Source organism: Pinus tabuliformis, chromosome 8, assembly GCF_031772625.1.
Source record: "Pinus tabuliformis cultivar Carrire ecotype Pingquan chromosome 8, CPIR1, whole genome shotgun sequence".
NCBI classification, from domain to species: Eukaryota; Viridiplantae; Streptophyta; class Pinopsida; order Pinales; family Pinaceae; genus Pinus; species Pinus tabuliformis.
Genome location: NC_142294.1, coordinates 1,880,871,693 through 1,880,887,705, shown reverse-complemented (window position 1 = coordinate 1,880,887,705; position 16,013 = coordinate 1,880,871,693). Strand labels below are relative to the sequence as shown.

The 16,013-nt window shown below is 31.6% G+C and overlaps 2 protein-coding genes across 2 annotated transcripts; both read left to right on the top strand.

The window, feature by feature from the left end:
• The first annotated feature begins 4,349 nt into the window (after nucleotides 1–4,349).
• Nucleotides 4,350–7,432, top strand: LOC149243904 (putative pectinesterase 53). The gene is made up of 5 exons (XM_089371338.1): nucleotides 4,350–4,675; nucleotides 5,660–5,831; nucleotides 5,911–6,114; nucleotides 6,782–7,020; nucleotides 7,285–7,432. Exons 1-5 carry the CDS (start codon nucleotides 4,350–4,352, stop codon nucleotides 7,430–7,432), a joined length of 1,089 nt encoding a protein of 362 aa, XP_089227464.1.
• Nucleotides 7,433–9,219: 1,787 nt separating this feature from the next.
• LOC149243903 (putative pectinesterase 11) lies at nucleotides 9,220–14,159 on the top strand. The gene is made up of 5 exons (XM_089371337.1): nucleotides 9,220–9,545; nucleotides 10,437–10,608; nucleotides 10,675–10,878; nucleotides 13,139–13,377; nucleotides 14,015–14,159. The coding sequence occupies exons 1-5, from the start codon at nucleotides 9,220–9,222 to the stop codon at nucleotides 14,157–14,159; spliced, it is 1,086 nt and encodes a 361-aa protein (XP_089227463.1).
• The last annotated feature ends 1,854 nt before the right edge of the window (nucleotides 14,160–16,013 follow it).

The following is a 16,013-nucleotide window of genomic DNA, read 5'->3' as shown; positions in this document are numbered from 1 at the left end:
TCCCCCAAGGGGGAGGGTTCTGTAACAACCCTGGTAAAAATTCATGTAAAAATATATATAAGACCATGGTCATGGGATATGTATTCCAAGAAGAATGGTGGGAAAAACATCCTGGTTGGTGTTCATTTGGTTTATTATGGCTAAGGAAATTGGCAAAGGCAATGGCAAAGGATTTGGAAAGGCATGAGACATTTATTGGCATTTTATTTATGAAAATAAAGGAAATTAGGAGAAAAGGGAGGTGAAAGGTCATAGGTTGCATGTGATTACGAAATTGAAGGAAAATAACAAGAATTGAAGAAAATAGAGGCCTCGTTGATAAAAAGGCTTTTGAGGATCAGTTGGTAAGATTTTAACAGGTTTTTGGTGGAGCTCTCTTTTATTCTCTCTCTCTCTCATACCCTTAGACACTTATATTTTTCTTGTAGCACTTCGCATTAGGTCAGGAAAGGAAAAGAAGGGAAGAGGAAGAAAGGAGCAAGCAAGAAAGAGTAGGATCCAGTAACTACAACATAATTCTTTGGAGGTATCGATTTGCATGTGTGTTTTTGTTGTTAGATTTGGCATGCATGGTATTGCATGTGGTTATTTAATTGTTATGGAATGGGTTTTTCCAGGTGTGACAGTGTTTTTAGCTTAGCCTTTCCATTTCTAGATAGACATGGTATGATGGGGTTCTCATGTTTTGGTTGAGTTGGATTGTCGGATGGATTCGAAGTTGAGTGAGTTGTATCTTTGAATGATAGAACACATAGCCTAACAACCCTTGAACTAGATTGTGGGTTGTGGTAAAGCTAGATTTTGATTTGCCTCGGTGGGCCTAGGAATCCTCAACTGGTGAATGGCGGGATATACAGTAAAGCCTAGAGGTGGGTGCTCTCTTTCAGGCCTTGTAATCCCGGGTTGCGATATGCGGTAAATCCTAGAGAGTGGGTCTCGGTTTAGGGCCTAGTGATCCGTTGTGGATTTCGGTAAATCCTGAGAGACTAAGAGACAGGAAAATTCCTCATAGTGTAGGTGGAGAAATCCAGTGGAATCCATGTTTATTTGGCCTAGTGATCTGGCGGAGATCATGGTAAAGTCGGTCATTACATGCTTATTGTTTGGCCTAGTGATCGATGAGGATGAAGTGGTTTAGCCTCAGGATGCTCTCGTTCGTTCTTTTGGTTTGAGTCCCACATTCTTGCTTGAAATATGGCACGACAGTGATTGATTGAAGAGACAATTAGCTAAACCATTATATGGTCGGGTGGAATGTGGTAGTCCCATACCAGGTTGGATTGTGTATTCATTATTAAGAGTTTCTTTCCTTGATATCTTGTGGGTAAATGTATTGGTTTATATGTGCATTCTAAGGCTGATGCATCCTTTGTATTTCTGTTGTTATTATGCTGGTTATAAGCATGTATTATGATAGTGATGATGTATGGCTCTCCTCATGTTTTTATTTGTAAATGAATGAACAATGTATCAATGACCTAATAGATGATAATGCAACTAATGATATAAGGGAACAATGCTTCTTAATGATTCTTAGGTAAGTATGAGACCCCTATGCTCAGATATGTTGTTTAAGCTTGTAGATTACATATTTGTGACATGTTTGACAAAATGCTTGTCGTGGCTAGTAGGGGTTTAGGCAATCCCTTATTCAAGTAATTGTATTTGTATCATCATTACCTTGTTATCTTTCTATTCTAAAGGTGTCATTTATTTCTAGGCTGTGACCTGGGCTGTGGGCCTAAAAAAGTGGCTCAAATCCCAAGGACGCTGGCATAGTACTGAGAAAAATAATCCCTAGACATTGGCATACCATGCTGTGGGAGCGTCCAGATCCTTCTGGACAATGGCAAGCCCATATCATGGAAGTGTCTGGGGGTTAAGTGGTCTAAAAAATCAGTGGGACCTAGGGGCTAGTTACTTGAGTGGTTGGGATGGTTCATGGGAGTCCTGTAGCTGATGTGGAAGGTATATATGTTGTGTTTCTATTGATTCCACTTCCTTAAGGTCACATAGGAGATTGGATCCCATCATATTAGCCTCTCATCACATATTTACCTCGTTGGTTGGTTACTTGTGTAGATATGGGAGGAAGGTGTTACAAGTTGATGTACAAGTTAGAGAGGGTATTTTGGTTGTTGTGTGGTATTTGTGTGTAACAACATAGGAATTTAAAGCAATCTAAGGACTCCACTCTTAGATTTGAATTATTGTATGTAAAAAAACATTCTAAATGAATAAAAACATTTGAAATCCATTATGAGTTCTTGTGGATAGGTCTAGAATTATTCTTTGTTTATGGTATGTGATTTAGTTTTTGAATTAGTTTAAGACATTGGCCAAAATTAAATGGTTGGGGTTGTGGACTTTGTAACAACTATTTTGGTTCTCTAGTTTGTTGTGAAAGCTACAAAAGCTTGGATTGCTTCATTAATGGTTCCTATGTTGCTTAAGAGTTAGTGAATCCCTCAAGCAACAAGTAATGCCTATCAATATTCACTAGCTTCTAAGTTACTCATTGTTCATGATTTTTATGCCATTTAAGAGATCACAATTCCCTAAGCAACAATTAATAGTTATTAGCATTCATTAGCTATTACTTAACAAGTATATTACTATAAATTTAACTTATATATATAATTATTATATGCAATACTAATGTTTATAAAATAATACAATTATAAAAATGCTAATCATGCATTAATGTATACACAACATGTCAGAACATAAAAATATATGGACTTAATTTTTTTAGGTATTAAATTTTTTTAACTTGATCTTTAAAGTATTGATAAAGTTCTGTAATTTTTTCATTAATAAGGATGTGTATTTCAATTTAAATACCAAATTATTTGTAAACTTAGTTTTTAATTATTAAAAAAAAAATTATTATATTTTGCATAATATAACAAATAATTGAAATTCTACTTTGTTATATAATTATAATAATTATATATACTTTTATATTTAATTTATAATAAATATAATTACTAATTACTTTTATATTTAATTTAGATTTATATATTATTTTGAAGCAATAATTGTTTTTATATTTAATTTAAATTTATAATATAATTATTTTAATTAAAATTTTAAATTTTATTTATTAATTTTTAATACTATAAAAAAATTTATATTAATAAATAATAAATAAATAAATATATTTTTTTAATATGATAATTAGTTTTTTATTTAAAAAACATTTGCCTTTATTAATAGAACCTATGATATCTCACTTTCAAAAACACAATATAAAATCTCAGAGTCTGAAAATTTATTATAAAACTGAATCCTATAATTCTTAAGATTGGCAGCCATGTTGCTCTTAATATGGAAAAGAAAAATTAACAGAATATACATTTATCATTCTTACCACAGTCAAATTTGATGGTCTTTAACATAGAAAACAAATTAACATAGAAAACAAACAGAGTTCACATTTGATGGAGAGTCCACCTTTATAGTGTCAGGTAGTGTTTTGCTGGAAGTTGGGAAATTCCAAGTCAGTAATTTTCTTTTTGAACATGGAGACTTTGTCATTGAATTTCCTCATTTGCAACTTATAACATTTCAACAGTGACAACAATTTGGGGTTAGCTAAGTAGACCAACAACTATAAAAACATAAAATACCAAATAAAATGAAAGATAGATAATAATACCAAACTTGTTTATACTTTTAGATTATCATCTTCCCAAACATTCTCCGCACCCTCTCCATGTGTTGTAGGTTGCAGCTATTGAAGTTTGCATAATAATGATTGACCAGAAATTGCCCATCAAACGAGCTTCAAATTGAGAATTATCACAAAATTAGAATGTGCTGCCAAAATTTAAAATAATTGAAATTTCAAACATAGTTACTATTGGTCGAAATTTTAATAAACATGAATTCCATCGAGAAACAGAAAAATGAAGATCTCTCACAATCGTGTCCTTCATAAAATTAGACAATCCAATACACAGTGATGGATTCCTTTACTATGAGAGACTGGTTTGGGATCTTACTGTTGACAAATGGACAAATCGTAACGAATTGGTTGCTAAATAGCATTTGGTTAAATGGGCATATCATAACGAATTAGTTACTAAATAAATTTTGGTTAAATGGGCATATCATAACCAATTGGTTAAGAATAGCATTTTGTTAAAATTTGGGGAGCACAGTACGGGAATGGCTTCTCTAGCCTAGTGAAGTAGGAGGTATTTATAGCTGTGGAGCTTTGCAAGTATTTGCCTGCAATGCCTTTTACCTAGAATTCATTGCCAGCATTGCTAGGGTCTCCTTGATGCCAGAGTTCTGAGAATCCCCTCATCCCTGAATCTCCCTTTTGCTTGCGAAAGTCATCCATGGCAGCCTGCAGAGGATTACTTGTTATAACATTATGTCTTGCAGCACTGCAAGTGTTTTTTACTGAACCTGCACACTGTATCAGCACCATATCTGAACGCCATGTAGGACGTAGCAGTAATTGGGCAGGGAATTACACGGAATTGAAGATTAGTTCATCTCGGAAACTGAAGGGGATTCTTGCGAACTCTGGCAATGCCCGTGTGATCACAGTATCTAAGAACGAAGGGCTAGGAGATTTCACTACGGTCCAGGCCGCTATCAATGCAGTTCCAGCGAATAATATGCACCCTGTTACCATTAATGTCAAACCTGGTATTTATAAGTAAGTAATCACAGAAACCAAAAGTAGAATAGATGGTTTGGAAGTGAGTTCCTTTAATCAGAGAAATCTGGGTTTAAATGAAAATATTCTTAGAATGGAGTTTATTGAGAAATAAATCAAGTCATATTTGGGTTATTGGATGTAGGGCTCCCGTGAATATAAAGCATCAGGTATTGAGTCAATAATTAGTTTAATATGCATTTCATGAATATAATTTTAGTTTTATCCCATGGACAAGAAGCTAATTATTGGCTTAGTGTGTAGTATTAATATTTTAAGTATTTTATCATTCATGATATAAACTGGAAATTTGTTATTTAGAACAATTATTTGTTTTGGAATGTTTTTTGAAATTAAACTAACAGACAGAATGACTTTATTGCTTATAATGCAGCAATACAATTTGATATAATATTGTGATTTTTGATATTTAAAATACACATTTGAATACATATATAAATTTAGCTTTCTAAAATATCCTCTATTTCCTAGATTTTTGTACACTAAAAAAATTTAAACTTTATAAAAAAATATTTTTCGAAGATCACATGAGACATCATTTGTCCAACCACTGTGGTTCATCGTCAAAACAAGTTGAAGAAACATATCTAGCTTAGCATGTTAAATAGACCAAACAAAGCCGACCTGCTAATAAAAAAATTAAACTTATAATTCTTAAAAGTCTTTATTAAATATTTAACAAAAATAAAAATATATCTATATCTATATATAATTTTTATTTATTCTCTTTATTTTATTATTTTTTTTTGCAAATTTTAGAAATATTTTATTTAATTTAAAAAAGAAAACAAAAAAGCTAAAAGTTAAACCATTAAATTGGCTCTTCTCCATCATCATATTACTCAAATTATAATATATTATGAAATCTACAATTAGATTAAATTCAACTCAATTGAAATAGAATATATAAAAAATTTCATGAACTGAAACTAAATGTTCTCTTTTTTTTCCTATTCCATGCAGGGAGAAGGTGAATATTCCTGAAGACAAGCCATTCATAACTCTGGTGGGCTCAGGTGCAAAAACCACCATTATCACTTGGAATGATACCGCCCACTCAAGCGGTGGAACATATTACTCGGCAACGGTTTCTGTGTATGCTTCAGATTTCGTAGCGAGAGATATCACAATCGAGGTAAAGTATTTTAATTGCCTGGTTATGTCATAGAGTAAGTCATGAGATGAATTGATTTTTAAGAAATGGAGTTTTGCAGAATTCATATGGTCCCAGTGGTATGACTCCGGATGAGCAAGCTGTGGCGTTGAGAATTTCAGCAGATCGTTGTGCGTTTTACAGTTGCAGACTTCTAGCATATCAGGACACCGTGTTAGACGAAAGTGGGAAGCATTATTTTCAAGACTGTTACATTGAAGGTGCTGTCGACTTCATTTGTGGCAATGGAAAATCTCTTTATAAGGTAAATCAAAACACACATTTTATTTTTTTTTAATTAAAGAAATTACGAAGGCCGCAACTCTAGGTGTATATAGTTTTGCTCTAGGATATACGTAGTCTTTTTTTTATATCACATGATGAATCCGTAACTGCTTGACCTAATCTAAGGGAGACCCAGGATCAAATTTTAACGCTGCCACTATAACACCAGGAGCATAACCAACCACCTGAGGAGCATAACCAACCACCTGCAAATCAGTTATACTAAGTTCTTATGATTCCTAGGATATACATCGTTTTATTTTGGATTGAACGAAAAGACTTGTAGAGACCAATCTTCCCCTCCCTTATCTTGTATTAAACGATAAAACTAATAGGCACTATCAATTTGAATTTAAAGATTTTTATGGTATTTTAGATTTTATTTATTTTCAGAAGATTCACAGCTCCATGAATTCTCTTTTTGTTTAGGAGTTCAAAGCTAAATCCATTTTCAAAACAAAACAGTGTTAATATTTTTTTGGGCTAAGATTTTGAGGCAAGAACTTGATGATGATGAAAACTGCTGGGAAATAACACAGTTTACCAGAAATTTCTTCTCCATCATCATTAAGTGTCTAAATATTTTAATTGATTTTCTGTTATAAGCTGATAAATACTAATACATCTTTCTGGTTTCTTGATTGCAGAACTGTGAACTTCATGCCATCCCTGTACAAACTGGTGCATTTACAGCTCAGAAGAGATTATCTCCAGCAGAAGACTCAGGCTTTGTCTTTTTGAATTGCAAGTTAACAGGTAAAGGATTAATGTATCTGGGCAGGCCATGGGGACCTTACTCCACAGTGATTTTTGCAAACACTTACATGGATGACATTATCTTCCCAGAAGGATGGGTTGACTGGCCAGGCCAACAAGGCAGAGAAAGGTAAGCTGCTTTTTATTTATTTTATTCGTGTATTAATTATTAATTTACGTTTATTGTAGATTTTGAAATATTTGGAAATTATATTAGATGGACAATTAAAATACCATATTTGCATTTCATATTATTGGTTTACTGATTTTTCATTCAGTATATTGAGTATCATTTTATTCTTATTCATGAAACCTTTTGTGAAACAAAAAAGAAAATTAATAATTAACTTCCTACCTGGTAGGTAATATTTGATATTTGCACCTCTCTATGCAGAACTGTAACTTATACAGAATTCCAATCTTCTGGACCTGGAGGAGAAGAAAAAGGACGAGTTTCTTGGTCTCATGAAATCACGAGCCCTGACCAGATTGCACCGTATTTGAACATTAATTACATTAATGGTAGTAGTTGGGTTAAGTAGAAATCCTGGTCTATTTGGCACAGAGGTACCGATTTGATTATAGCTATCATCCTGGATAGAATAAGAATTCATGGTGGAAGGCATTCATGCAATATCGTCGCTATTAGCAAATAGAAAGAGTGCGAGTGAGCCATACTTTGTAAACAATTTAAATTTGTCGCTCGTTCATCGTGAATTTAATAATATATTTACTTTGGTATTGCAACATTGTTTTGAGTTTCTTATACAATATATTTGAGTAAACTCAATGAGCTACACCATATTATTTTAGTTATTTAATTTTATGGAAAATGAGATTTATAAGAAAATGAGATTTTTATTAACTATCACATATGTTTTTATTATTTAATTTAATATGAAAAATCAAATTTAATGTTTTTTATATGTATATGTTTTCTAATTTTTTTTACTGTGTTACAATTAATTTTATTAATTGGATAAATTCATTCTATAGCCTAGTATGATGTGTAATATTGTCTTTTCATCACCAAAATAAAAATTATGAAAAATCTAAAAAAAAACCTATACAAAACATTAAAATAATATCCACCCATAAAAAAATTTACACGAGAAGAAGTTGGATCTCTCTCTGCTCATGTTAGATTTGTATTTAACATGGACCTATGTTGGTTGATAAATCAATTAATTTATTAAACATGTTGTAAGTATATGTAATTATTTTATAGATGTATTAATTATGTTAATAGCTTTGTCTAATTTATAATAAATTTTTCATAATTTTAATTCAATATCAACGATTATTAGATGGATGGTAGAGATTTAACCTCTATGAAATATGTTAGAATATTTAGAATAATATTCACAGATTAAGGGTCAACTAGGGGTAGCACAATTGGCAATCAAATCTTGTGAAATCCCCTGGGAGAAAGCTAGCCCTTAGGGGAACAGGTTTACTGACACATCCCCTAGGTCCTCTAGGCTAACAAAAAAACCAAAAACAAAAATATTTACAGATTAAAGGTTAAGATTTATCTCCAAGTTAATTCTATTCTCTTAATTAATTTATCTCCAATTAATTAAATAAATAAAATGTAGTAAGTCATGATATTGTAAAAATAGATATTTATAAATTAAAAATTATTAAAGTAAAGTAAATTTCTATAATTAAATTTAACTAACATATTAACTTTTTTATAATTAATAATAATTATTATTATAAATAATTTTAGATTATCATCTTCTTAAACATTCTCCGCATCCTCTCCATGAGTTCTAGGTTCCAGCTATTGAAGTTTGCATGATAATAATTGACTACAAATTGCCAACCAAACGAGTTTCAAATTGAGAATTATCACTAGACTAGAATCTTCTGCCAAAATTTAAAATAATGGAAATTTCAAACATAGCTACTATTGGTTGAAATTTTGATAAAAATTAATTCCATCGAGAAACAGAAAAATGAACTGGTTTGGGATCTTACTGTTGACATTTGGGATCTTACTGTTGACAAATGGACATATCATAGCGAATTAGTTGCTAAATAGCATCTAGTTAAATGGGCATATCATAACGAATCTGTTACTAAATAAAATTCGGTTAAATGGGCATATCTTAACTAATTGGTTAAAAATAGCATTTTGTTAAAATTTGGGAAGTAGAGTGCAGGAATGACTTCTCTAGCCTAGTGAACTAGGAGGTATTTATAGCTGAGGGGCTGCAATGCCTTTTACCTAGAATTCATTGCCAGCGTTGCTAGGGTCTCTGTGTTGCCAAAGTTCTGAGAATTCCTTCATCCCTGAATGTCCCTTTTGTTTGCGAATGTATCCATGGCGAGCTGCAGAGGATTACTTGTTATCACATTATGTCTTGCAGCACTGCAAGTGTTTTTTACTGAACCTGCCCATTGTATCAGCACCATATCTGAACGCCATGTGGAACGTAGCAGTAATTGGGCAGGGAATTACACGGAATTGAAGATCAGTTCATCTCAGAAACTGAAGGGGATTCTTGCGAACTCTGGGAATCCCAGTGTGATCACAGTATCTAAGAACGAAGGTCAAGAAGTTTTCAATACGGTCCAGGCTGCTGTCAATGCAGTTCCAGCGAATAACATGCACCCTGTTACCATTGATGTCAAACCTGGCATTTATACGTAAGTAATCACAGAAACCAAAAGTGAATAGATTGTTTGGAAGTGAGTTCCTTTAATCAGAGAAATTCAAATGAAAATATTTTTAGAATGGAGTTCATTGGGTTCAAATGGAAATAGAATGGACTTTATTGAGAAATAAATGAATTAATATTTGGGTGATTGGATGTAGGGTTGTTGCGAATATTAAGCATTATGCATTGAGTCAATGATTAATTCAGTATTTTTTTTTTTTTTGTCAACTGAATATAATTTTATTTTTATCCAGTGGACAGTAAGCAATCATTGGCTTAGTGCATAGTATTAATATTTTGGGCATTTTTTATTCATAATTTAAACTGAAAATTTGTTATTTAGAACAATTATTTGTTTTGAAATGTTTTTTGAAATTAAAGAAACTAACAAAATGGTTTTATTGTTTATAATGCAACAATACAATTTGACACAATATTATGATTTTTTTATATTTAAAATACACTTTTGAATACATAAATAAATTTAACTATTTAAAATATTCTCTATTCTACATTTTTTACATTAAAAAAATTAAACTTATAATTCTTAAAACTCTTTATTGAATTTTTAACAAAAATTAAAAAAATATATATCAATATTTCATGAGATGAATTCCATTGTAATTCATTTATTGCCTTTACTTTATTATTTTTATTACCAATTTTGGAAATATTTAATTTAACTTACAAAATAAAACTAAAAGTTAAAAGTTAAACCATTAACATTAACTTGGCTCTTCAACATCCATCATATTACTCAAATTATAAAATATTATGAAATCTACAGTTAAACTAAATTCAACTCAATTGAAATAGAATCTATATAAAATTTCATAAACTGAAACTAAATGTTTTTTTTTTTTATATATATAACATCCAGGGAGAAGGTGAATATCCCTGCAGACAAACCATTCATAACTCTGGTAGGCTCAGGTGCACAAAACACCATTATCACTTGGAATGATAGCGCCAAATCAAGCGCTGGAACATATTACTCGGCAACGGTGTCTGTGTATGCTTCAGATTTCGTAGCGAGAGATATCACAATCGAGGTATAGTATTTTAATTGCTTAGTTATGTCATGAGATGAATTGATTTAAAAAAATGGAGTTTTGCAGAATTCATATGGTCCCGGTGGTATGACTCCGGATGATCAAGCTGTGGCGTTGAGAATTTCAGCAGATCGTTGTGCGTTTTACAGTTGCAGACTTCTAGCATATCAGGACACCGTGTTAGACGAAAGTGGGAAGCATTATTTTCAAGACACTTACATTGAAGGAGCTATCGATTTTATATGTGGCAATGGAAAATCTTTTTATAAGGTAAATTTAGGGAAAATTTTAAGAATCCCCTACATTTATAAATATAATAAATGGGCGAATCTCCATGGTATATAGGAAAAATGGAAGGCGATTTTATCAATAATATAATATGTATATATAATTTTTTAACGAATCTCTGACCAGGCATGGCGAATATTTTAGTCAATTATAAAATCTTGTAAGATCTTGGTGATTCTTTCATTAAATAATAAAACTTTGTAAAGTCCTAGTTAATCTTAGCGAATATTTTACTCAATTATCTTGGCCAGTCTTTCATTAAATAATAAAACTTTGTAAAGTCCTACTATTGGCGAGTCTTTCATTAAATAATAAAACTTTGTAAAGTCCTACTGAATCTTAGCATAGGCTACATGCTGGTTTAATTCCCCCATTTAAATACGCTACATTCCAGGTGAATACCATGGTTCAATACCATGTGCCATTTTGGTGAATACCATGGGTCAATACCATGTGCCATTTTTATTTTTATTAATTCTATATTTTATTTTTAATATCATTCAATACCATGTGCCATTTTTATTTTTATTATTCTAATATTAGGGTTAATAATGGTTTTTTGCATGGTATTAATAACAATCTAGTCCATGGTATTTGTCCCATAGTATTTTGGTCATAGGTTTCACCTAAATATAACTCATTTTTTGAGTGTTCGTAAATATAAGGTGACTTATGGAGTAAATATAAAAAAATGTTTTATTTGTTTACCATACCTCTCATTTATTTATATTTTTATTAATTTACTATACCTCTTTTACAAATATGGTATTTGGGCCATAGGATTCACTTAAATAAAACCTCTTTCTTGAGAGGTTTTATTTATTTACTATACGTCTAGTTTATTTATATTTTTATTTATTGACCATACCTTTTGAGTAAGTATAAAAAGACGTTTTATTTATTTACCATACCTCCACTTTACTTATATTTTTATTTGTTTACACCCTATACTTATGTAAATATAAGGGTATTTGACACTTATGAGAGGTTTTATTTATTTACTATAAGTTTATTTAATTTTTATTTATTTACTATACCTTTTGAGTTATTTTTATTTATTTACCATACCTCCACTTTACTTATATTTTTATTTGTTTACACCCTTACATGTATGTATATAAGGTGACTTATAGAGTAAATATAAAAAATGTTTTATTTATTTACCATACCTCTCATTTATTTATATTTTTATTAATTTACCATACCTATTTTATAAATATGGTATTTGGCCAATATACTTAAACCTATTCTTGAAAATGGCTAAATTATTCTTGAGCTTTTTTAATCCTATCCCTTAAAATAAGGTGGGCTATTTGAGGTGATTTGTAAAAATGTACTATGATACAAAATATTCGCCCACTAAAACTTTAAAACCCCTCAATTTCGGCTAAATTTGCAAAAATAAGGTGGGCTATTTGAGGTGATTTGTAAAAATGTACTATGATACAAAATATTCGCCCACTAAAACTTTAAAACCCCTTAAAATTAAATTATCCTTGAGTAAATCAAAACAGAATCAAAGATTTCAATTTATCTTTTTTTTAATTGAAAAAACCAAGGTTTGAATCTATTTATTTTTTTTAATTGAAAAAACCGTATATAGTTTTGTTTTAGATTAAATCACAAGATATGTGAAGACTAATTTTCTCATGTCTCAAAACTTGTAGGGACCAATTTCTTCACCTAAAGTTTAGACCACAATCACTCACTATATTAATTTGAATTTTAAAATTTCTATGGTATTGTGTTTTAGATTTATGGTATTGGGCTATTGCGTTTTAGGTTTTAGATTTATGGTATTGGGCTGTTTTAGATATATGGTATTGGGTTTTAGGTTTTATGACGGTATTGATTTGAATTTTAAGATTTCTATGGTATTGGGTTATTGCTTTTTAGATTTATGGTATTGGGTTTTAGGTTTTATGACAGTATTGATTTGAATTTTAAGATTTCTATGGTATTGGTTTTTAGGTTTTATTTATTTTCAGAAAATTCACAGTTTTATGAATTTCTGTTTTTGTTTCAGAGTTTAAACTTAAATTTATTTTCAAAACAAAATAGTGTTAATATATTTTTGGGCCAAGATTTTCACTTGATGATAATGAAAATTGCTGAGAAACTATAATAACACACATTTACCAGAAATTTTCTTCTTCTTCATCAAGTGTGTCTATATATTTTAACTGCTTTTCTGTTATAAGCTGATAAATAATAATACATCTTTCTGGTTTCTTGATTGCAGAACTGTGAACTTCATGCCATCCCTCTAGAAAATGGTGCATTTACAGCTCAGAAGAGATCCTCTCCATCAGAAGACTCAGGCTTTGTCTTTTCGAATTGCAAGTTAACAGGCAAAGGATTAATGTTTCTGGGCAGGCCATGGGGACCTTACTCCACAGTGATTTTTGCTAACACTTATATGGATGACATTATCTTCACAGAAGGATGGGTTGACTGGCCAGGCCAACAAGGCAGTGAAAGGTAAGCTGCTTTTTATTTATTTTATTTGTGTACTAATTATCATTTTTAGGTTTATTGCGGATTTTGAAATAATACTATATATATAGTTAAAATACCATATTTGCATTTTATATTATTAATTTATTTAATTTTTATCGGGTATATTGAATATCATTTTATTTTTATTCATCAAATCAGATAAAAAAACAAAAAATTAATAAAATCAATAATTAACTTATTACATAGTTTAAGAGAAAAAGTTTCAATAATTAACTTACTACATAGTTTAAATCATTAATAGAGGAAGGGAAAGAAATTATTAGGAAGAGAACCGAGATCTAGCACTTTAGTTTCACCATGAACCATATTTGTTGGTTGGAAAAGCCTCAACAAATATATCAATATTACCTACACGGAGTGAGCCGCATACAAGTATAATCAATTTCATTCCTGAAATGGCGACAAACCCAGGAACACCTTGCAGAATCTCAGATCTTTATATACAACCATCAGATCCTTGATTCAATACCCATAAGACTGCATAAATATAAGTATGATGATTTACGTCAATTTTTCTTTTAAATTTAATATGGATCACAAAAACCTCAATTCAACAATTACTATATAATTCTTAATAATTTGGGCCCTCTCTATGCAGGACTGTGACTTATGCAGAATTCCAATCTTTTGGACCTGGAGGAGAAGAAAAAGGACGAGTTTCTTGGTGTCATGAATTCACCAGCCCTAACCAGATCGCACCGTATTTGAACATTAATTACATTGATGGTAGTGGGTGGCTTTAGAAATCCTGGTCTGTTTGGCATAGAGGTACGGATTTAGTTATAGCTATCATCCTGGATAGAATAAGAATGCATGGTGGAAGGCATTCATGGAATATCGTCGCTATTAGCAATTAGAAATTTATGGAAAGCCCTACAGAATAAACAATTTAAATTTGTAGCTCGTTCATCGTTAATTAATAATATATTGACTTTGGTATTCGAACATTATTTTGAGTTTCTTTATAATAGATCTCTCACTGAAGTCAATTAACTACATATTGTTTTAATTATTTAATTTTATGGAAGGATGAGATTTCAATTATTCAATTTTTTATTTTATAAGAAAAGAAGATTTTTTTTTTTAACTACAAAGTATTGGTTTTGTTGTTTAATTTGATAGGAAAAACGAACGTTAATGTTTCTTTATAACATTTATATTTTTTCAAAATTTTGATAATGTAACAATTTTTTCCGTCCGGGAAAATTGTAATTTTTATTGATATAAGAAAATTAAATATTGTAGATGCAATTTGTATATGTTATATATTAAAAAAGAATGTATCAAAAATGATCTTTTATTTTCCACTCAGGGTGTTTTCTGTGTTTTCAAAGAGGTCCAAAATTTTTTAGTAGGGAGTACAGTTGTATGCTAGTAAAACGAAATATACATATGTACTGATAATTTAAGAAAAACTATAAACATGAAAATCAGGCCTCTCTGAGTCAATTATGTTGTGTATTCCATATATGGGTGGTGATAGTACTGATAGTATTCACCATCCCTCTACTCCTATATCATCCATGTACCACGAGGCCGGTTCGCATCTTCCTTGGATAGTTGATCGACTGTCTGATTGCATTGCCTGTAGATATGGCGATAAACAAAATGATCAAAATGTGCAATGAATCTGTGTGTCTATTCCAAAATAGGTCTCAGAGAATATGCATGACAATTTGATGTATTTTTTATCCAGTTGCAAACATTTTTGGAGTCCCCAAAGATTTGAATTTTCCTGCATGGTTTCTCCATGGCAAAGTGTAGGAGATGTCTTAGAGTGATCAGCTCAACATAATTATTGGTGCCCCTTCCCAGACCCATTTGAATTTTAAAGTAATGAGATTCAGATAGGTATAGAATAGCACCCCCCCCCCACATCCTGCATCCCGTGCAAAGCCATCGAAATACGCCCAAGGGTAGTCTCAGTTGATGACTTCAGGGACAATGTTCCTAGAGGATGCAGCAGCATCGTCATCTGGGATGGAGTTATAGGTGGCCAATATGCAGGCAGTGATGGAGAGCCAATATGGGATGGTATTTTGGAAGATGTATAGGTTTCGTGCTATCCATATTGCCTAGCAGAGGAGAAGGATAATTGTCTAGTGTGTAGGTTCCTAGCCTTGTTCGGAGCAGCAATTGTCCACCATGATATCCATGCATCCAAAACAGATGTGCCTTGCCATTGACAATGAATATTGATGGCCCAAAGGGTGGCATTCCATAGGTCCACAGTGACCGAGCAGGTAAGGAAGAGGTGATTGATAGTTTCTGTGTTGTTCTTGCATATCCAGCACCAGGATGGACCATGATGGGCTCGCTTGTTCAGGTTGTCCCCCATGGGAACCTTGTTCTTGAGTACTTTCCACATAAACAGTCTCGTTTTGGGAGGTGTCTTAAGTTTCTACAGATGTTTCCACCATTGTTCAATAGTCGGTGGTCGATGGACAACAAAGATACAAAGGTATCCTTCCTTTGGAGAGTATATGTTGTTTTTTGCATGGGCCCATATGATCTCATTTCCCCACTCAGTAATCCTGATATGTGATTTAGTTAGTGCCACGATGTATTCCCCCCAGTGATGATGCCAAATTTGAGGG